Raw genomic sequence first — 24,454 nt, 5'->3', positions numbered from 1 at the left:
CAGGAGGTGGCACAGAGAAGTCAGAATTCATGCAGGGGTTGTATTCCTGGGAACTGGGAAGTCGGAATTTTCAACTGGAAGGCCTCCACAAGTTGGATTTCCTACGTGGAAACTCAAGCCTGGTTGGTCTGTTTGTCCGACTTCAGATTATGACGTCATTCCAAATTGGCGACGTACGCTGTGAACTTCAGTGAAATCCGTAGTGTTCTGCTGTTTATTTAGCACTTCTGTCTGATTGGCTCTCTTTAAATCACACAGTGCTGGCCAATCGTCTATCTGTGGACACATTGCTGCGGTGTTTGGCTGCAGAAAATACTGAGTAATATATACTGAAAAAGCAAGCGTAACATAAAGGTGGCCATTTTGATTTTCCGAATATTTTACTGGAACACAGTCAACACGTGGGTGACGTCATTCCCACCTCCAACATCTGACCTCCGAGGTAAATGAAGCCCAGGATACGCTCAGGACGTGTCGTCGGCATCGTGTTCAGAGAACAGAGCGGTTAGGGTTAGGCGCAAAGCAGAGCCACAAGTCACACCAGACGTAAATCATAATTGGGGAGCAGAAAATAAAAATGTCGTAATCAGTAGATTGAAAAGCTTACAATATGAAATGAGGCAAAGGTTGCGCCTTTCATGAAGCCATATCTCGGAATATTACATGTACACGATGCCAGCTTTTTGAAACTTCACTGTTATTTCAGTGAACCAAAAGAGGTCTGACAAAGAACCAGGAGATGAACAAAAAGACAGAACTCAACAGAAATGCAATGCTTATGTCTCTGTCATATGCCACTTTGGTATAGGAATCATAAGAGCAGTGTTAATGCTCTAATCTGTTGGAATGGAAAATGCAATGCCTAAGTCTCTGTTATATACCATTTAAATATGGGATTCGTAAAAGCAGTGTTAATGTTTGTGGTGCGTCATCTGTTGAAATGGCAAATACAACACATTTTATGAGTACAAATGTTTGCAATGTGCCATCTGTTGAAATAACACATCCAATGCATACGTATGTCTCTATTATATACCATTTAGTTTACAATTCATAAAAGTAGTGTTAATGTTTGTGGTGCATCATCTGTTGGCATGGCAATGCAATGCATTGTATGACTACAAATGTTTGCGCCATCTGTTGGAATAATAAATCCAATGCATGTGTCTCTGTTATATGCCATTTTGGTATGGGATTCATAAGAGCAGTGTTAAAGCTTGTGATGCACCATCTGTTGGAATGGAAAATGCAATACATAAGTCTCTATTATATACTGTTTTAATATGAGATTTGTAAAAGCAGTGTTAAAGTTTGTGATGTGCCATCTGTTGGAATGACAAATCCAATGCATATGTCTATGTTATATGCCATTTGGTATGCAATTTGTAAAAGCAGTGTTAATGTTTGTGGTGTGTCATCTGTTGGAATGGCAAATGCAATGCATTTTATCACTACAAATGTTTGCGATTTGCCATCTATTGGAATAACAAATCCAATGCATATGTCTCTGTTGTATGCCATTTTGGTATGGGATTCATAAGAGCAGTGTTAAATCTTGTGATGTGCCATCTTTTGGAATGGAAAATGCAATGCATAAGTCTCTGTTATACACCATTTTAATATGGGATTCGTAAAAGCAGTGTTAATGTTTGTGGTGCATCATGTGTTGGAATGGCAAATACAACACATTTTATGACTACAAATGTTTGTGATGTGCCATCTGTTGGAATGACAAATCCAATGCATATGTCTTTGTTATATGCCATTTGGTAGGCAATTTGTAAAAGCAGTGTTAATGTTTGTGGTGCGTCATCTGTTGGAATGGCAAATACAACACCTTTTATGAGTACAAATGTTTGCAATGTGCCATCTGTTGAAATAACACATCCAATGCATACGTATGTCTCTATTATATACCATTTGGTTTGCAATTCGTAAAAGTAGTGTTAATGTTTGTGGTGCATCATCTGTTGGCATGGCAATGTAATGCATTGTATGACTACAAATGTTTGCGCCATCTGTTGGAATAATAAATCCAATGCATGTGTCTCTGTTGTATGCCATTTTGGTATGGGATTCATAAGAGCAGTGTTAAAGCTTGTGATGCACCATCTGTTGGAATGGAAAATGCAATACATAAGTCTCAATTATATACTGTTTTAATATGGGATTTGTAAAAGCAGTGTTAAAGTTTGTGATGTGCCATCTGTTGGAATGACAAATCCAATGCATATGTCTCTGTTATATGCCATTTGGTATGCAATTTTGTAAAAGCAGTGTTAATGTTTGTGGTGTGTCATCTGTTGGAATGGCAAATGCAATGCACTTTATCACTACAAATGTTTGCGATTTGCCATCTATTGGAATAACAAATCCATTGCATATGTCTCTGTTATATGCCATTTTGGTATGGGATTCATAACAGCAGTGTTAAAGCTTGTGATGTGCCATCTTTTGGAATGGAAAATGCAATGCATAAGTCTCTGTTATACAGTACACCATTTTAGTATGGAATTCATAAAAGTAGTGTTAATGTTTCTGTTGTGTCATTTGTTAGAATGGCAAATACAATGCATTTTATGACTACAAATGTTTGCAATGTGCCATCTGTTGGAATAACAAATCCAGTGCATATGTTTCTGTTATATGCCACTTGGTATGGAATTTGTGAAAGCAGTGTTAATGTTTGTGGTGCGTCATCTGTTGGAATGACAGAGATATCATAACCAGGTGGACGCACAGACACGTATCCTTTTATTAAGGTGGATATATCTAGTCACACACTCGCACTATGGGAATGTGTGGCAGGCTCAGCTCATGACGTAAATGGGGTGATTCGCAGCCATTAATTCCACCCAACATTGAAAGACTCAGTGTAACCATGGTCACTCCTCAGACTACGAGAATCTGAGCCAAACTGCCCACAACAGCAACCTAATCCTACTTTTTATTGGCACTTTATATATAAATATGGATAAGGTACTGTAAATGTATTTATTTCTGACAAAATCAGATATCTTCTGTGTTATTTGTGACTCGAGAGTACAATATCATATTTTAGAGCCTGGTGAGGATTTGTTTTTTTTGACAGTTATGCCCCGATACAAAAAGAAGCCAGATAATGTAAACTGGGTACACTTACTTTTGCACAAGACTGCGTTTCTACAGTTGGCCTTCATTTTACACAATGAGCTCCCTGCACAAACACAAAGACACTTACAAGAAATTTATACCAGCACCATTATTTCAAAAAATGCCTGGCAACATAAAAGGGGGGCCGGATGGCCACTGATTTCAAACTCGGCTCCCACTGCCAGCTCTGAGTTGTTATAAAAGGAGCGAGGGCGGCACGATTGTGTGGCACTGGGCGCGCTCTTCACAAAGTGCCCTCTTAATGTTCACAGACAAGGCTACTCTGTGCCTCCCGCTCTCTTCTTTCTTTCCCTGTGGAATTCATTTCTTTTCCCTTCTTGTCCATCCCACTGCCATCCTTGCCAGGCTGGCATTCTTTTGTGCTCTCTTAAAGGTCGTCTGTTACTCAGCAGAATGTCTGTCTGTCTCTCTCATGCTCTGCTTTTTTTTATGAATGGCACAGTTCAGAGGAGAGCTGGTTAATTTACTGCCTCATCTGCCATTTTGCTTTGGTGGGGTCTCTGCTCCAGTCATTGGGGGTTTTCTATGTAAACACTAACTATGCCCCTAACTAAGAAGGCATAAAACAAAAGCACAATTTCAAAATGGTGAATGGTAAACACTCTCACTCACCCCTTCATTTCATTGTGTGAAGTTCTGCCTGCTTTTCACTGTGGCAGGAGTCTCGTCTTAAGCTGATGTCACATCACACGACTTCTCATTGCTGGGTATGTCAGACTTGCCAACTGCTGTTGTTGATCTCGTCATCAGACCTCATTGGTTTACGAGCCTGAAAGTCGCTGGGCTTGTCACATTTAGTGACTGCATGCTGACCTGCCAGCACCGTCCTGCTCACCCCATCATGTGAGAGCCAATAGCGAACTGCCTGACGAAGCTGCCGGTCTATGAAGGGTTAACATGTATGAAGAGTTCAGATGCAGTTTTTTTTTTTTTAATTCTATCCATTCTGTTGTGGTACATAAAATACGAGCGTCTCTTCTGTCTGTGAGGTTTGAAACCCCCACATTTCTTATTCCTCGTCACTGCACTGCACGCGTTGAACTTTCAGATAAGCGCTCTCACATACACACAGAGCCGAAAAGCAAATGCACTTGAGGGGCGAGTCACGGACTATTGGGTACATCAGACTACATGGCTGTCCTTCATGGAAGAACATCATGTAGATTATATAAAATGCAGGGTACACCTGAAAATCGATGGAAAAGTCGTCTAATGTGACATGGACTTTAGAGCAAGTCCTACACAGGCGTCCCCAGCGATGTTCATCACTGCAGGAAAAGCAGCAGATGTTATCCTGGGGTGTCCTGTCTTACTACGCTGTCTGTCAGATGAGGGGGAGCCAGCATGGCGGTGCAGTGGTTAGCATCCTGGGCTTGAATCCCATGTGTGGTTATGGAGTTTGTACTTTCTCCTCCAGGTTTTTCTCCAGTTTTTCCAAAAAAATGCGAAGATTAGGATAACTGGCAATTTAAACTGGGTGTGCATCAATGTGGCCGGGCATGAGTGGGCATTGTGATGGGCTGGTGCCCTCTTCAGGCTTGGTTTCTACATTGCTGCCTTTATGTTGGTGGGATTGGCACCAGATACCTGTGACCATTTGGTATTCTATCTATCTATCTATCTATCTATCTATCTATCTATCTATCTATCTATCTATCTATCTATCTATCTATCTATCTATCTATCTATCTATCTATCTATCCTATATAGTGCCTTTCACTTCTATCTATCTATCTATCTATCTATCTATCTATCTATCTATCTATCTATCTATCTATCTATCTATCTATCATGTAGTGATTTTCTTATCTGTTATTTTTATAGGGCCTTTCATATTTTGTTATGTAGGTTGTTATTTGGAAAGATAAATGTGAAAGGCACTATATAATAGATAGATAGACTTTATTTGTACCCCAGTGGAGATTAAAACTTTACAGAAGTTCAAGAATACAGGCAATGTCGACTCAGTATTATCCAGTACCTTTCACGTCTATTCGTTGTAAAGTGTGTGTAATATCTAACATTTATATACTGTAGTTGCCTTTCCTAACTAAACTTGTATTTTATGTCGTGTCTCTCTGTCATAATGAACCTTTCCCTGCTGTCTTTCTGTCCATTACGTTTAGCACTTTCAGAAAGTGTTCTGCCTCCCTACATATTTGTCACATTCTGTGATGCTGTAGCCTTGTACTAAAATCATTTCAATTTATTCTTCCTCATCCTCATCCTCATCCTCAGAATCCATTTTTTTTTTTTTTTTTCTTTGTAATTCTGGAGTGCTGAGTGTTTCTGGATGAGGGACGACACAAATGGAGATGATTTTAGCACAAGGCTTCCACAACACAAAATGTTACAAAGGTGAAGGGTCAGAGTGCTTGGTGACTCGTCTTTAGTGTCTCCGTCTTTCTCTAGCTTTGTTCACTCGTATTTGTCTATCATTCTGTCCGTTCTTCCGTCTCTCTAGTGCTCCTTTGACCTGCTAAATGCTATTTGGAGATTTCTATCCAGACATTGCATCTGAAATGTTTGCGGTGCTCTGAGATTTTAAGCAGGAGGTGTCCAACAAACTGAATTATTGGATATGAAGGGCGTCATGTAAAGTAGCCATGAAGGGCCCTGTGTAAGAGACCACCCAGCACGTGTCGACACTTGAAGGCTGGCAACGAGCAGCTCTTCCATCTTACTCAGCTCCTTCTTTCCTCGTCCACACTCTTTGACCGCCAGTGAATGGCCGCCCTGTCAGTAGCCCCCTGGCTGTCACTTCAGCAGCTGTGCAGTTCCCTGGGCTGGCGTCCAGCACAGAGGACATCACAAAGCCCATTGTCTCCTAGAAGCAGAATAAACAGACAAACGCTTAACTCTTCATGGTTCGCTCTTGAAAAGGACCCAGTGGAGTGAACCCCCGATGGCCTGACTCTGGGGATCACTGAGCACCGTTAGGGTGGCACTCTCTGCCTCACATGGGCTCAGGAGTATTTTTGTAATTATGTTTCTTCTCATATACTATCTCCATATAAGATACAGAAATACTGAGCAGCACCATCTCTCCAAGGTCTGTCAAAAGCCATGAGAAGATCTTTAGGCTTGAGGAATGATGGCAGCTTCTGTGAAGTGTGGAGAAAGAGTGAGAATGGAAGGGATGGCGGCTAAAGTGAGAAGGCTGTTTAGGGGGAGACGTGAAGAAGGAGCAGCGAGCCCTGCAGCTCATCAGATCAATCAGTGCCCACCTGTGATACTTGAAGATGGTGGCTTGTCGTCCCGGTAAACTTGGGCAGCTTGAAGTGAGGCGGTAGTGGCTGTGTAGCTAACCACTGCGCCACTCACATCTTTTTTCCTCACCTGCTTGCATCCATTTTCCCGTCAAGCCCCGCACGTCTCCACGTCCTTCTCTTTTGCCTTCCCGCTGGCTCCTGCCCAGACGAGGGGTGGGGTGGTGTGGGGGGCATACGGGTGTAACATTACGGATATTCCTTTTAAAAGTGCTGCATCATGCTGCTGCGTGAGGTGGGCGTTCAGAGTTTGATCCAGGAGTCTTGGGGGGGGCCCTCGTGTGGCTCAGAAGCTCTCATGGGAGGAGACAAAAAATAAAGTAAAGCGGCGAATGCGTTATAATCGTCAGCGCCGGGGGGGGCTGATTTATAAAAAGCGACACGGAATGTTGACCTCGTTTTGTAACCGAGTTTAATTTAGTGTGAAGCGACTCCAGCGACGTGCTTAAATGGGGACAGGGCGGCATTCGTTACGCAGCACATTCAATTAATGGCTACCAAATTGGTGCCAGCTCCCGGGTTTGCCAACTGCGGTCCTGCCAGCGTCACTCTGTTCGAAAAGAATCGTCCTGCGTGGCGGGGGTGCACCTTGTCCCCACTGCCGATTGACAGTCACAGCGTCCAGGTGGTCGGCATAAATAAAACAGACACCACACTCCGATCAATCTGTCACTTGTTTAGTTCAGGAGTACAAAACCCGCATCCACCGAGGGAGTGTCGCGCTAAACTAAATTTATGCTGTCCTGTCAAAGTCATTTATACGTACGAGGAAGGATGACAGCCCGCTGCTGCCCCCCAACGCCCCCATATCTTCGCTTTGCCCCGCTGCTCGCCTAAGATAAGACGACCGTTGACAGCTCGGCGGCTTTTTGAGGGCTGATAACCGGTCACGTGACCCCTCTTCCTTTGCGCACTGTCTCATGGACGGTAACGCGATCGTCTTCTTTATCGGATCTTTTTCTCTCTTTTTTTTACGCTTCTTGTTCTTTTTCTTTCATCATAAATTAAAAGTACTTGGTGACCGGAAGATCTCGTGCCAAGGTAGGAGTTCATCTTTTTACTTAGCGATGCCGATGCGAAGGCGCTTTCCCGATCGGCCGACAAAGTTTAATATTTTAGCGACATCGGCGTTGTTCCTCAGGCAACCAGAGGGGACTGCGATGACGGGTCACAGGCGGAGGAGGGACAGGAGTGCGCCCAATGGCCCGTTACTCCGACATATTTGCCCTTGCTAAAATGAGGAACATATAGAAGGAACGAGTTGGCACCTTGGCGCTCCCTCCAAGGCATCCTCATCCAAACGTTTGACCCACGCGATCAAAACTGGGGCGCAATGGAAGCTGGCAGCTGCTTTATTCACACAGACGCCTGAAAGAAACGATTCGTTTTTTAGGAGACCCCATAGATTTTGGTTATTTTTGTTTTAGTGAGAGGTGGCACAGAGGTCAGTGCTGTTGTTTCACATGTCTAGTACCTTTGGTGCCCGGTCACTGCTGGAGTGGGTTCTCAATACACACCCCCAAAGTCGAGTGCATTAGGGCACCTGAATGGCCTGCTGCAGGGTTGGCTGCTGCCTTTTGCACGTTGTTTCCCGGACAGGCCGCATCCTCCTCAGCCTCCAGTTACATTAAGTGGGTTTGGCTGCAGACAGGCACAGAGCTAATTGTGTTATTTACAGTATGCCTGGCAGACTGGTCTGCTCTGTGCCAGCTCCTGAATTGCCAACAGTAGCTCTGCCAGGGCTACACTTTTCATAAAGTACAGTGACAATCTGCAGGTGGGGGGGTGGTGACCCCATAGGACTCCATATGGGTTTTGACCTTCACTGGTTGCATCCAGGGGGCCGATAATAAATAAAACGGACACAAACTATTTTTGAGAGTGTAAAATCCCCTTAATTGTTATGTCCGGGGGTACAGGACACATATTTCGTATCCATTGTAGGTGAGTTACACAACAAATACACATTGGGCTTGGGGGCTACACTGTTAAACTTGATTTAAGGTTGCCAATGTGGTTAGTGCCATGTTGCCAACTTCAAGCCCCGGCCCACAGTGGCGTAGCTAGGGGGAGGCAAGGGGGTACATCTGTCCCCGGGCGCAGCATCCAGGGGGCGGCGAATTGATGTTCCCCTTTGTATTTTGGCAAACAGGCCGGCCCAGCCAAGCCCATGTGCGGAAAGAGTTGGCACCTTCTTCTTTCTCCATGCAGGTTCTCATCAGCTCCATATAGATTTGGCACAGTGGCTGTCGGGGTCTTGTTCCATACCGATTCATAATGAGAAGTCAGCTGTTGCTGTTGAAGCTCTTCTTGCTCACGCACATTTTTACGCTTCATTTTTGGGGTCTCACTTGTTAAGATTCCCCACCCTTAACATGGATTCCCTGTTTTTAGTTGCTCCTGATATCTCTGTAAAAGGACGAAGGTCCAAGTCTTTAGAGTCCTGGTGCGTCCTGTTTGTGAGACATGGACACTACCCAGTGACCTGAAATGAAGACTCGACTCCTTCATGTGTGTCTCTTTGGAGGGTCCTTGGGTCCCGCTGGTTTGACTTTGTGTTGCTCACAGGGTCCTGAATGAGGCACATGACCTGCATTACGACGCAGTGTCAGTTACGGCATTGCGGCCATGTGGCACGATTACCCGAGGGTGATCCGGCTCATTGCTGAGGCCCTGAGCAGCAGGACCAGGCCAAGGGGACGCCCACCTAACACCTGGCTGAGGCAGATAGAGGGTCGTTTCCGGAGGGTGGGACTGGACCCGTGTGTCTGCCTTGGGGGGTTGCCAACCAGGATCCCGAGCTATTTTGTCATGTGGTGGGTGCGGCAACACCCTGTAGAAGTGCCTGCTCCCCGACCTGACCTGACCTGACCTGAGCTGTATTAGCAACAAGATGGAAATGACAAGAGAACCAGCATGTTACCCATCTAACTGGTTTCCATTGACACTTGTATGTATTCATCTGGTTTAACAAAATATTTGGAAGGAAACTGAAGAGCAAAACTACAAATCATTTGGATGAAATCCTTGAAAAGAAAAAAAAAATCTTCAATAAAAGAATGCGCTGACATGACAGACAAACCGTAAAATTAAGTGACATCTGGTGTTGGCAATGATTGGCATCTAATTACGCAGTCGGGTTGGAACAAAAACCTGCAGCCACTGCAGAGCCCTGCTTTAGCTCATTTAGCCCGACGTGAGTCAGTGGGCTGCGCTACTCATGGCCGTCTTAATATATGGGCCCTTAACAAGCAGGGAGTCCCAGGAACATAGGGGCCCTTGATGTTTCTGATGCTTCTGTTTTGAGCCCCAGTGCACTACTTTGCCCAGGGGGCTATGATGCTGGTAAGACAGCCCTGTGCTGCCAGACCGGTCATGGTGGGTTAGGCTTAATGATAGACTCTTATGTTAGGCACTGTCTCTTGTGTTTCCATCCGTCTTCTTAAATCACTTATCCAGGTCAGGGTCACAGCACCAGAATTCATCGGGTGCAAGGCAGGAACAGCATCTGGATAGGACAAACACACACAATTTTAATAATAACAATACATTTTAGTAATATAGTGCCTTTCCCATTCTCAAAGTACTTCATAGAAATATAAAATGAGCAACAGGGCATATATAAAATATTAACAAATAGACAAGAGTCTGTGTGTATCTGTGTGTGTTGCCATGTCTCTGTCATTCCAACAGATGGCACATCAAGAACATTTGTAGTAATAAAATGCATTGCCCCAACAACCTTGCTCAGGATTAAGCAGGCTTTGGAATTGTTATGGTATGGTAGAATGCATTGCATTTGTCATTCTAACAGATGGCGCATCACAGACATTAACTCTGCTCTCAACTCTCCCTTGCTGCAGCTTGTGGAATGAGGCTTTGGCTAAACCTGGGTCGAGTTAAACGTTTGACTCTGCCCATAATGCTCAGGTGTTACACCCCTTTCCACATGTCGGAAGTGACAGATGTCAAGCTAAAGTGCATGTTTGGGTTGTGGGAGGGTTAGAAACATCGACAAATGCCATCTGTCAAGTAAACCAAGTTACATTAAAGTGCAATTTTTATGATTTGCGTGGAGCTCACATTATTTACATTTAGTGTGGAACTCAGCAGGACCCAAACATGCAATGTCTATGAATTACAGGAGCAGGTAAACATTTAAACCTTTGCCAGGTTTAGGCACACCCCATTCCACATGCTGCAGTGAGGACCTTCTCACTGCTTTTACAGATCCCATACCAAATGGCATATAGCACAGACATATGCTTTGCATTTGTCATTCCAACAGATGGTATATCTTAAACATTTGTGTCAATAACATGCATTGCATTTGCCATTCCAAAAGGTGGCGCATCACACTTTTTAACACTGTTTTCACAAATACCATACCAAATGAAATACAACAGAGGTATATGTATTGCATTTGTCATTCCAACAGATGGCGCATCACAAACATTAACACTGCTCTCAAACCTCCCTTGCCGCAGCTTGTGGAATGGGACTTTGGCTAAATGTGGGACGAGTTAAACGTTTGACTCCGCCCATAATCCACAGGTGTTACATCCCTTTCCATATGTCGGAAGTGACAGGTTTCAGGCTAAAGTGCATGTAAGGGTGATACACCCAGTTACACTGTGGTTATGGTTAGGGAGGTGGGAGAGTTAGAAGAATTGAAAAATGCCATCTGTCGAGTAAACCAAATTACATTAAAAGTGCCATCACAAACATTTGTGGTAATAATATGCATTACATTTGTCATTCTAACAGATCGTGCATCACAAATATTAACACTGCTTTTACAAATATACCAAATGACATAAAAGAGGTATATGTATTGCATTTGTCATTCCAACAGATGGTTCATCACTAACATTTTTTAGTAACAATATGCATTGCATTTGCTATTCCAACAGTGGGTGCACCACAAACATTTGTAGTAATATTGTGTGTTGCATTATGTTATTCCAACAGATGACATATCACAAACATTAACACTGCTTTTAATAATCCCATGTCAAATGGCATATAACAGATGCATAGGCATTGCATTCTACATTCCAACAGATGACACATCACAAAAATTTGTAGTAATAATATACATTTCATCTGTCATTCCAACAGATGGCTCATCACTAACATTTTTAGTAATAATATGCATTGCATTTATTATTCAAACAGAGGGTGCATCACAAACATCAACACTGCTTTTACAATTCCCATACCAAGTGACATATAACAGAGACATATGCATTGCAATTGTCATTCCAACATATGCAACATCACAAATACTTGTAGTAACATTGTGCATTGCATGTTATTTCAACAGATGGCACATCACAAATATTAGCACTGCTTTTAAAAGTCCCATATCAAATGGCATATAACAGATGCATAGGCATTGTATTTTTCATTCTAACAGATGACACATCACAAAGATTTGTAGTAGTAATATGCATTGCATGTTATTTCAACAGATGGCGCATCACAAATATTAGCACTGCTTTTAAAAATCCCATATCAAATGGCATATAACAGATGCATAGGAATTGTATTTTTCATTCTAACAGATGACACATCACAAAGATTTGTAGTAATAATATGCAATGCATCTGTCATTCCAACAGATGGTGCATCACTAACATTTGTAGTTTTATCACTACCAATTTTTTTGATGTGCCCTTCTGTTGGAATGACATTCAGTGCATTTTATTACTACATGCATTACAAAACACACTCCAACAGGTGGTGTACTGCACACATTAATGCTGAGGTCAACGTGTGTTAGATGGGCAGTAGGTAGCTAGTATGTGCATAAAACAATTAATAAGGGTAAATACAGGAAACACCATGTTTGAGTAAGAGACAATATACCAGACTAAAATTACCAAAAAATAATGCTACAAGAAAATCCTGAGCAAATAATTTGTTTTACAAAGAGAAATCATCTCAAGCACCTGGTCAGCTGAAAGAAGGCTAAGCACTTCCAAGTCAGTTCAGTGCCTTCCTGAACAAACGAGTTTATCAAAGAATGGAGTCAGCTGATCTCACTAATTTAGGGAGGTCGTTCCAAAGTCTGGGTTTTATAAAGCTGAGGCCTCGGTCACCCTCAGAGCGCAGGTCAGTTTGGGGCTGTCCTGGAATTGCTGGACCTTAGTGGACGGAGAGGAGCAGATCGATGGAGGAGGTCACTGGTGTAGGCGGCTGTGAGGCCATTTAAGGCTTTAAAGGTCAGTCGTAGAATGTTGTAGTCAGTCCTAAAAGACACGGTGAGGGCACAGCAAGTTGACAGTTATGTGCCCGCTGTTGTGGGCTCTGGCAGCAGAGAATTGAACCAACTGGAGCTTTGGTTAGAAGGGACACACAGACACACACACACACATGCAGACAGGCCAGTTTAGCAATGCCAATCCACCTGACCTGGGCTAGTACACTGGGTGATGCCAGCTTGTTTTGTTGTGTTCACTTATCAGAAGTGTGTGCCCAGACTCACTTAGGCATGGATGAAACTTAATTGGCCCATCAGAGAGAACATTTTTCATGCTGTGTGCCGCCATTAACAGCATGAAGATCCAAACGACATGGGACTCTTCTCTTTTAAATTCGCTTAATGGCACCGTTGGCTCATCTGATTGAGCTCTGCCTGAAGAGATTGGAGTGGTGACTGGGTGACTGTAAGTCAGTAAGAAATAAATAAAAAGTAAAACAACGTCTGCCTGGCACAACAGTCAGGTGCGTATGGCTTCTTGGAGAGCCGGTTTGAAGGAGGACATTTTTAACGTTTCTTGTTATCACAAATTTATTTCATATTTGTATAGCAATTGTATAGTAAAATTATATTCAGAAATAACAATAAGAATACCATGTATTGACATGTACGGGTAATATATATAAAATTTTGTAATGATCCCCCCTTCAAGGGATAGAGAAATGGAATTTGCCTCTTTATGCCGATTGCTGCCAAGTGACCCTTAGAAGGACATTTGTCACCTTCAGCAGCCACTTCCTCCACGCCGCTCAGGTCCTCATTGTGCCACCTTCTCCCAGCTGCTTTGTCCCTTTTGTCCACTCGTTCACGCCGCCTCATTCCGCTCACCCAGTTTCAGAGGCAAACTGTACTCCAGACTCCATGAGCCAACCCAAGTTCAGGGTCCACACATCAGGGCCGGTGGGCTTCAGCAGATGGGAGAGACATACAAAGTGCTGTGTCTGTGGGTCCAAAAATGCCATACGTGGAGCTTCACCTCTGGTAGTCTGCTGCCCCCTGATAACATGCCCCTCTCACGTCAGGACCCGGGGGGCACCACACCATGCCATGCCACTGTGCCATTTAATAATCTCAGGTGACTGAAGTTGCTTTGACAGACTCAAGTGATGAGAAGATTCCTGTGTTGTTGTTAGTTGCTGGACGTGGAGGGTCTTTGGCTAAGAGGAGTGCAAATTTCTTAAATGTTAAAATTTTACCAAAGAAGTACCCGATGGGGGTTTCAAGCTGAAATTGTTGGCTGCCTCAGAATATGACAGGCAGCAGATCATCGCGAGACGGAGAACTTCAGAGTCATTGAAATCTCGAGATGCTGCGGCCGTGAGGTTGTTTTTTAGCATAACAGAAATGCTGAGGAAACATTTGGCCACTAAAGTGCCAATGATGCCATCCGTGATGACTAAAGGGACAATACAGGGTGAAGTGTTGGGGTCCCCTGGGTGGGCTCCATTCAATAGCAATGGAAGGAATGAACGCAGTCACTGAGTGATCATTTATCGATCACAGCTGGGTTGCTCTGACAGTTGTGGTCCGTGTCATGAATGCACGCTTCCAGTTGCGTCGTTTATTTTATAACCTGGTGACAGGAGGGGGTGAGGCTTCCAGGGTTGGACCAGAAGCGTCATCATCATCATCATCATCATCGTCTGAGGGCTCCTCAAACTCTCTACAGCTGGATGATAAACAGAGGTCAGCAGCTGTGACTTGCCACCATTCGTCCCACAGTTTATGTTGTGTGCTGAGCCTCCCACGCACTCCCGTAACATGCGTGTGCATACGTGACACATCTTGCATACATTGCTGCATACGTTTAGATGTTTTTAGTTTTTAATTTTCCCTGACGTGAATATAGTGTCATTTTCCGCTTCCATTTGTGAGCTGCTGTGCGAAAGACGCTGCACAAAAGCAGAGACGGGTGCAGAATGGGGCAGAGCCAGGAGCAGACTGTGGGCAAATCAGCATATAACAAGACAGACCACCGAATTCTGGTATGGTAAGACACGCCTATAAATAAATATACAATGTCATTACTACCGTATCAAATAACTAAAGAAAATATAATTATTAGCAAACTGAATAAATACTTACACATTTGCTGTCGTGCCTTTCTTGTATAGGAACACTTTGTCCTCCAACCCCGCCCATATCAGGCCCTGCCCATATCTGACTCCACCCCATCAAGTATCGTGCTTCAGCAAGCACCGCTGCAGGTGTTTCATGGCTTTGCTGTCAGGAGTGGCTGTTGAATGAATGAAAGGGAAAAAAAATATATATATATATTAAAAAATATGAGCTGTGCTACATTCTAAAATGTGTTGGAATCTAAATAATTAAAATAAACCTCAGCATTAACGTTTGCAGTGCACCATCTATTGGAATGCATTTTGCAACAAAATGCATTGGATTTTTTCATTTCAACAGATGGCACATCCCAAACATTAGCACTGCTTTTACGAGTCCAATACCAATTTTTTGTAATGGGTGAAGTAGCAAAATGCGTTAGATTTTTCATTCCAACAAATGGCGCACCACAAACATTAGCATTAGCACTGTTTTTATGAATCCCATGCCAAATGTCATATAACAGAGACGTACCAAGATGGACACACAGATACACAGACAATTCACCTTTTATTAATGTGGATTAGGATACTAATATTAAAAATATATTCCAACACAGGTTAAAAGTTCAAAGTGCTATACTGTATATGTGATTGTACTTAGTGTGACTTTGAATGCATTATTATTATGAACATAGCTGTGCTACTGTCTAAGACGGTTTGAAATCAACATACACCTCAGCGTTAACACTTGCAATGCATCATCTATTGGAATGTGTTTTGCAAAGCATGAAATAATAAAATGCGTTTTATTTTTCATTCCAACAAATGGCACACCACAAACAATAGCACTGCTTTTACAAATCCCATGCCAAATGTCATATAACAGAGATGTAGCAACTGGATGGACGCACAGTGTGGCTTTGAATTCATTATTATTATTATTATTATTATTATTATGAACTAGCTGTGCTACTGTCTAAGACAGTTTGAAATCTTGGTAACCAGCATAGATCTGAGTGTTGATGTCTGCAATGCACCATCTATTGGAATGTCTTATGTAAAGCCTGTAGTAATAAAATGCATTGCATTAGTCATTCCAACAGATGGCCCATCACAAACATTTGTAGTCATAAAGTGCATGATTACAAATGCTTGTGTTGCTCCATCTATTGGAATGACAAATGCAATGTGTATTTCTTTTGATATGGGATGTGTACAAGAGAGATGCACCCACCAACAGAGCCACAGCACCATATATCACCACAGGTCTGCGCCAGCAGTTGTAGACCAGCAGCGATGTCAGTTTGGTGATAGAAGTTTACAGGTCGGCACAAATCAAATTGATTGAGATGCTAACCACACCAAGCCCTAACATTAACAACACTAACACCAAATGTTAAGTAACTCCTAATCTTAACCGTTTCTAGTACACACTAACCATGCTAACACCTAAAACGTCCAAAAACTGCTGGTGTAGAGCTGCTGGCGTAGACCTGTGGTGACATACGTCTGTGCGTCTCTGCAGTTGGATATGATTAGTAAAAGCTGTAGGAAAGTTTGTGATGTGCCATCTGTTGAAATGATCAATGCAATGTATTTAATTACTTCAAATATTTGGTATGCGCCACCTGTTGAAATGGCAGAGGTACAGCAACTGAACGGGCACACAGATGCACTGACACACAGCCCATTGTTCTTTCATGAAGGTGGACACAAGCTGAAGTAGCCGCTCTCAGGGTAAAAATGAGGGTGAAGTCGCACAGAATGTTCCTCTGTTTTAAGACACGTGGGTTTCCAAATTCATCAGTTGGGAGCAGAGGCATAGCTAGGGTTTTCAGCGCCCGGGGACAACTGAAGATTTCGCGCCCCCTCTTGTTTGCCAAAATGCAATGGGGAAGGGAAAGAAACATCAATTTGGCGCCCCCTGGAAGCTGCGTCCGGGGACAGATGTTCCCCCTTGCCCCCAAGCTACGCCACTGGTTGGGAGGTTTTGAAATTTCTAAACATTGGACAGTGCATTACATTTAACATATCTCAATGAAATTTGAACTCGTCTGACAAATTTCCTCGAAGAATAAGGGTGCCAAAATGCCACCAAAAATTGGTCCACTGGGAACCGGGTTGTGTCATATAGACAGACAGACAGACGTGACTGTCACAGTAGGGGCTTTTCACATTATGTGCAAACGCCAGTGCTTAATGTGGGCACACTGGTACTCTGTCCTGGCACTTACCCATGCTACCCATATGAGTGCCAGCAGTTAGTGTATGCATATCGGTGAGCACCAGCACTTTGCCCCTTATCCAGCACATATTTAATAATTTCACGGAACTGTCACACTTCAACGGGGGGCCGCCGCGCTCCTGAGTATTTTCTGCCTATCAGTGCACGTTGGGGGTGAATGTGCCACAGCCAATCACTGTGACCTCCTCATTTGTCTGTTGTTCTCATTAGTGTCCTCAAGTGGAGCGCCTCTGTCCCGCATACCCCGCGCTATATCTACACCGGACATGTTTTGTCACAACAAGAACACAAAGGAGTCACAAAAAGGTTTGGGGTAGCCGCCCCATATATCGTAAGCGCTTGCAGACAAACTAAAGGCAACTGGTTTCATGGGGTTCAAGACAGAACTGGTGCTTAGGTGGAAAACAGTGGAATTTAAAGAGAGGCATAGGAAGTGGAAGTGACGCCTTCTGGGTTGGAACCGGAAGTGATGTCATCGGGCCCAGAACCTAAAGTGACATCACCGGGGCCCGAGAATGGTCTGCAGAAAAAGAAGAGAAAGGGTTAACCCTCTGGTCCGGCACTGAATTTCCTTCATTCGAGCCCTTTAGCTGCCTCCCATGTGCACTTGTGTGACAACAAGCGCATAACACACACAAATGAGGCGCATTCACCCCCCCACAGTGACCGAGGAGCTCCCTACTACATCTAAGACTCGCTCCGCACCTTTAACAGGCAGAAGTCATCAGTCAGATTGTGACGACCAGTCACAGAATGGCAGCTTTCGAGGGTGGCACCTGACACAAAAAAAAAACACACGTGAGCCAACTGCGACCGGAGACACCGAAGGCACTCGAGCTAATGTTTCTTGGGAATGGGACACCCACACGAGCAGAAATAGGCCATCCGAGTGGCGGCTTCATTCACTCTTTCATTGTGCTCATGTTACCTGCTGATGGGACGACATCGTCCCTGTCACCGGAAAACGAGCTGAACTGCTTGCCAGGCATCACCCTCTTACCCTGCTTTCCCATGGTACTTGATATGAAAGGCGCCATGTTCCCCAGTATTCCCCAGTGACCCGTGTGAACAGGGCTACCAACTTCCAGGATATCCAGCGGAAAAGAAAACACCGGACAGGTCCACAAAGAAGGAAAAGTTTACCCTCGAAGATGGGTGGGCAACAAGTAAATCAGGGAGGATACCAATGAATTGACGTTGTGCCTTTGAAAGTAAAAGCCATGGCATGATTACCCGAGGGTGATCCTCATTGTTGAGGACCCGAGTGGCTGGACCAGGCCAAGGGGACACGCATTTAAAATCTGGCTGCAGCAGTTAGGGCGTCATTTCCGGAGGGTGGGACTGGATTGGGGGGGGTGGGGTGGGGGGGGTTTGGTTTGCCAACCAGGATCCCAAGCTATTTCGTTGTGTTGGTGAGTGCGGCAACACGCTGCACCAGTGCCTGGCCCCCAACCTGACCTGACTGAAAGTAAAGTAATTTGCCTTGTAAAAGTACCATGCGGGGTGCTCCGGGTCACACCGCCATCCAGCGTGGCACTGCCTTCCTTTCCGGCCTTTGGTTTTTCACTCGGTTAGGCCACCCTGCCCATCCACTTGGAAATGAAACGTGGCGAGGATTCAATCGTGGGCAGCATTTGCACTTCAGGCTAGGAATCTGCATGGCCACCTTACCGATCTCAAAACAAAAGGCGCGTTTAAGTAAGCCGGCTAATGGGTGGGCCGCTCTAATTTATGTGTGCCATGCATGGTAACTTAAAGCTGTACGTTGAAGGTATAAATAACTCCCCCTGAGCTTGTTAGGGACAGATTTAGCACCACGGGAGCCTGCCGATGAGGTCAAGAGGATACAAGCGGGTTGGGTTGCCGTCTCTGCATCAGCTTAGACACCCTGTACTCGTGAGCGTCCTTCTTGACACGGGTCCCACTCAGGGGAGAGAGTGCCCCCCAGACAGCAGACAGTATAATATACACCTTGACAGGTGAGCACACAGAATGTCTTGTATTCTCTCTCTCTCCCTCACACACACACACACACACAGATTGAGAAAGTTACTTGTGTTCCCAGATATTAATAATGCAATACAGATTATAGGGGAATAAATTAGATCAGGCAGCCCCGGGAGGTCCCCCTTTGTACCGTGAGGTGTCCCCATTTGGTGGCAGTCACAGTCTTGCTGAGCAGCTGCTCATTAGTCGGATTGTTTTCATTACTCTTTATTTTCTTTCTGGAGTATTTCATTGGAAAATTCTAGAATGGCACTGGTCAGTTAACGTTTGGGGATACGTGTGAATCTGCGTATTGCCTCACGTATTTTAAGGGCCTGCAAAGTTTCTGTTACGTCGTACCCAAATCATCGCCACTGCAAAGCTGCGTTTTCTGCATGGAGAAATAAAATTCGGAACGTCACCAGTGCAGATGGCACATGACTTGACCGGGTCGATGGAGCCAATATTATTCCATCTCTAAGACCCCCACAAGCCCCTGGCTGACTTGATAGAGAGTTGATCATAATCAATCACTTCATCCCCCCCCCCCCAACCCTAGTCATCGAGTGAGGGGGGGTCCCACAATCATTTCAAAGCACGGTATTCTACATTGTTTCCTTGTGCTGCTTCTTCCCCTTGGGTCATCAAGCAGTAGGGGGTGGGGGGGGGGGGGGTGTCTAGGTAAAAAGGCCCCCCTGCCATCACAGATCCCTGCGCATGCACCCTGACCACCCCGATGGTAGATCTGCCCCAAATGTGTGAAGCGTCTCTGTAATATGCTGTAGGGGGCTTCTTCTCTTATCCTGCCATTAAAGGCGTACGCTTACAGGGGGGGGGGTCACAGTCTGCCATCCACCCTGCACTCTGAAAGTTCCGTCTCCGCTCAGGGTGAGCAGTTGGGAAGACGTGTGCCTGGCCAGGTGCCATGAGGCGGTCTAACGTGCCAACTCTCAGCCCTGCATGTTCATTCTCATAAGCCATTGCCACTCTCTTTATAAATTCCCAAAGGAGACCCCCCACCCCGCCCCCCCCAGCCCCATGCAAACACCCCAACATGGTGGCACACAAGTGTGTTCTTATTTTCAAGTCCATGCCTCTCTATTGGGTTTGCCACACAAGACCTCGCTTCGCCGGCCCCAGCAGCCCCAGTCGTTCTTCTTCATGGATGCCACAGGAGGGCGCAGTTACAGTTGACTCCATGACTGATTTTTTTTCCCCATGGACCTCCAATTTTTAACGAATCCCAGAGGCGTTCAGTGGCACTGCATGGGTCACTGGGTAAAGCGAGGTGGCATGGGGGTGCTGCCACTTGAGTTAAATATATTCCAGAGTGCGTGCAACGTAACTTTCATAAATGTCACCCCTTGGGTGACGGCGTCCCAGGTGGATACCTGTGTCCCCTAATGGCTGTGCTGCCAGGTCAAGTCTGGCCATCTTGAGCTTGAACTGGATTTGTGTGTTAGAAAATGGATGGGTGATCTCTGTGCAGGGCATAAAACCTAGCTGTTCAATCCCCACGTTATGGTCGACTGGTCTGAAAATCCTAACGATGGCCGCTCTCTTCTTGTCCTGCAGGCTAAGCTCCTCTCAGTATGTCAGACGATCACACGGACTACAGAATGAACTCTGGCGTGTCTGACGGCCAAGCGGTGCAGTACAACTCGGGACAGACCATGGCGAGTGTGGAGGTCTCGGCCCAGGGCGGCTATGGCCTGCCTTCAGGGCAAGCAGATGTCACCAGGACGGAGCTGAAGGAGAACGGCGTACCGGTCCAGATGGGCCCCGGAGACGGCATCATGACTGGTGAGTGCCTGCCGACATCAGGGGTCCGCTGGCATGTGAAGCCCATGGATCGCTGTTGTTGGCGCCTTTTAATCTTTGCTTTTCATTTATCTGCTCTGATCGGCTCCATGCTGATAATCCCCCAATGTGGGTCAGCTGCTTAAAAGCGATCATCTGAATACGAGCCAGCATAAATCTGGAAGCTGAAAGTCGCCCTCATAAGTGGGCACCTGCACCTCTGTGACCTTTCTGTTTTGATCTGAGTCTTAAAATGAAAGGGCCCACCAGAGCAGCTACTGTGTAGGACCTTCACTGGATTTGATGTGTAGGACTGATGGGGGGCAGACAGGAATGGCTGCTGCTGTTGTTATAAGATGAGGCCGGTGATCACAGTCACGGGTGAAGTGGTGACGTTCAGGGGTCAGGCACCAAGGGACAGTCCTCCTGCAGCCATTAGGTGGGCCCTTTCCTGAGGACGTCCATCCTTAGCAGTGAATCCCGTTTTTGTCAAGCCGCCCACCAGCGGTCCTGTCTGTGTCATCTTCAGCCTCCTTCTTGACCTCATCTCTCTGTGTCACTCTGCCCGCCAAATCTGTGGTCCTTTCTGAAAATGTTTTCACTTTGTCATTGTGGGTCATCAAGTGTAAATTGATGGGCAAACGTTGTAAATTCATCCATTTAAAATGAAATCTACAGCACAATAATGTACATACATACATATATACTGTATGTAGACTAGCAGTGCAAGCTGTCTAAGGTGGGTTGAAATCTAAATAATTGACGTAGACCTCAGCATTAAGCAGCGCACCATCTATTGGAAGGTATTTTGTAATGGGAGTAGAAATAAAATGCACATTATTTTGTCATTCCAACAGATGACACATGAATAACATAATGAAAGGCATTACTACAAATGTTTTTGATATGCCATCTGTTGGAATGACAAATGCAATGCATATGTCTCTGTTATATGAAGAGGGAACCAACTGCTTACACTACATGCTAACCACACTAACCCCTAACCTTAACTTCCACAGTGCACTGGAGTGTATTTTGTAATACATGTAGTAATAAAATGCAGTGTTTGGTATTCAAACATATGGCACATCACAAGCATTTGTAGTATTTAAATACATTACTACAAATGTTTGTAATGCGCCATCTGTTGGAATGGAAAAAGCAATGCATATGTCTCTGTGATATACCATTTGGTATAGGGTTTATAGAAGTAGTGTTAATGTTTTTGATGCACCATCTGTTGGAATTACATATGCAATGCATTTTTATTATTATAAATGTTTGTGATGCTCTATCTGTTAGAATGACAAATGCAATGCATTTGTCTCTGTTATACGAAGAAGGATCCAACTGCTTAGCCGCAGTAGCACACGTCACTGCAGGCCTACACCAGCAGTTTCATGGTAGAAGTCACGTAACTGCAAGTCTACACTATATGCTAACCACCTTAAACATAGCTTTAAGTTACCCCTAATCTCAACTATTTATACTACATGCTAACCACACTAACCCCTAACCTTAACTTTCACAGTGCACTGGAGTGTATTTTGTAATACATGTAGTAATAAAATGCACTGTGTTTGTCATTCCAACATATGGCGCATCACAAGCATTTGTAGTATTTAAATACATTACTACAAATGTTTGTGATGCACCATCTGTTGGAATGGAAAAAGCAATTCATATGTCTCTGTGATATATCATTTGGTATGGGATTTTTTAGAAGTAGTGTTAATGTTTTTGATGCGTCATCTGTTGGAATTACAAGTGCAATGCATTTTTATTAGTACAAATGTTTGTGATGCTCCATCTGTTGGAATGACAAATGCAATGTGTAATTCTCTGTTATATACTGTAAAGAAGGATTCAACTGCTTAGCCGCAGCAGCATACATCACCACAAGCCTACACCAGCAGTTTTATGGCGGAAGTCACGTCACTGCAAGTCTACACTGCTCGCTAACCACACTAACCCCTAACCTTAACTTTCGCAGTGCACTGGAGTGTATTTTGTAAAGCATGTAGTAATAACATGCATCACAAGCATTTGTAGTATTTAAATACATTACTACAAATGTTTGTGATGCACTATCTGCTGGAATGGCAAATCAATGCATATGTCTCTGTGATATACCATTTGGTATGGGATATGTAGAAGTAGTGTTAATATTTTTGATGCACCATCTGTTGGAATGACAAATGCAATGTAGACATCCCCTGAGGAAATAAGACAAAACAGATCATAAAGCACTGGGGCACAGAAAAGTAAACCCTTATATTTAATAAAAAAGTAAAGACAGTAACTAAAGGAAATATCCTTCCAGACATCAGTCAAAACTCAGACTGCTTCAGGATGGTGGTGGAGCCCCTTAAGAGGAAGCTAGGGATTGGCAGGTGGGCTCAGGAGGCTAGAACCCAGAAGTGACGTCATTGGCGTTCATCAGATCTTTTGAAGAGAAAGGAGGAGAAGGATGATGATGATGATGATGATTGGTTTTTAATGTCCGTTAGGGTTATCTAACATAGCCAGGATTAAGAGGTTGTGCCCAAGATGCCTGCTTGACTTGTGTTGCAGGCAGCTTTAAGATTTTATTTCACTGGGATGCCAATGTGACTTTCCTTTTTCTTTTCGTTTCCTGTTTTCTTGCCCACATTTCCCCTCTTTTGTCCACTGGCCTGCTCTTCATAACATGGACTCTAGTGCGTAGTTTAGCATTCCCTGGTTTGCAGGCTTCACTAGTGCGCTCCTTTTCTCCTTTCCAAATCCCCAAGGCGCCTCATCCATTTGATGCTGAACTGAAGTTCACCGTCCTCCTCACCGCCGGGCGGGCACCCGATGACAAGAAGGACAGTAAGTACGGACGAAGCCGAGGCCACGTCGACAACGTTTGGCCTATTTCTTCATGGTGAAAGTGTCGCAGTGTGCAAGTAGGGAGTGTGTGTGGGCACAGAGCAGGTGCGTTGTGCAAGGCACTATAGCCACCAGGACTAACTGGCACGGGTTCATGGGACGACTCCATTTCTTCATTGCTACATTTGTATGAGAAGGTTGTGCACTCTTTTGAAGTTTCTGAACCCGAGTGTGTTTTTGACATTTGCCATGGATTCCAAGGGTCTTCAAAACCCCCTCACTTTTGTCATCTTTTGTTGTGTTGCCACCTTGTGCTAAAGTCATTTCAATTCTTTTTTTTCTCCTCATGAAACAAAACTCAGCACCCTAGAATGACAAACAGGGTTTGAGGAATTTTTGCCAATGTATTAAAAATACAAAAGTGGAAATATTCCATTGACACAACTGTTCAGAGACCACCGTAGCTGAAGCCCCCTTGGCAGCCATTGCAGCCTGGAGTCTTCTGGGGTTTGTCACAACGAGCTTTGCGCACCTGCATTTTGGGGGGATTTTCTTCTCTGCAGATGCTCTTCTCAGGCTCTGCCAGGTTGGATGGGTGGCTATTTTTGGGTGTTTTACTTGGGTTCAGAGTCTGCCTGGGCCGCTCGAGGACATTCACAGAGTTGTCCCCAAGCCTCTTCTCTGTTGTCTTTACTTAGTCCGGTTGGGAGGTGAACATTTGGCCCAGTCTGAGCCCAGACGACTCTGTGCAGGTTTACACGGAGGATTCCCCTCAACCCCGACTCATCTACCAGTCTTTGATGCTGCCACCGTCGTGCGTCACCAT

The 24,454-nt window shown here is 44.6% G+C and overlaps 1 protein-coding gene across 12 annotated transcripts in view; it reads left to right on the top strand.

Moving 5' to 3' along the window:
- Nucleotides 1-24,454, top strand: part of maptb (microtubule-associated protein tau b) — a 109,116-nt gene that overhangs the window by 16,598 nt on the left and 68,064 nt on the right. For 11 of the 12 annotated variants that reach the window (XM_051918916.1, XM_051918915.1, XM_051918919.1 and 8 more), the window contains exon 2: nt 20,554-20,781. In XM_051918916.1, coding sequence (XP_051774876.1) covers nt 20,571-20,781 — 211 coding nt within the window. In that variant the 5' untranslated portion in view covers nt 20,554-20,570. Of the gene's footprint in view, nt 1-7,324; nt 7,464-20,553; nt 20,782-24,454 lie in introns of those variants that run through there. The other variant, XM_051918913.1, reaches the window with a different exon arrangement.

The sequence above is a fragment of the Erpetoichthys calabaricus genome, chromosome 14, assembly GCF_900747795.2.
Source record: "Erpetoichthys calabaricus chromosome 14, fErpCal1.3, whole genome shotgun sequence".
Lineage (NCBI taxonomy): Eukaryota > Metazoa > Chordata > Cladistia > Polypteriformes > Polypteridae > Erpetoichthys > Erpetoichthys calabaricus.
This window is presented reverse-complemented; position numbering and strand designations above follow the sequence as displayed.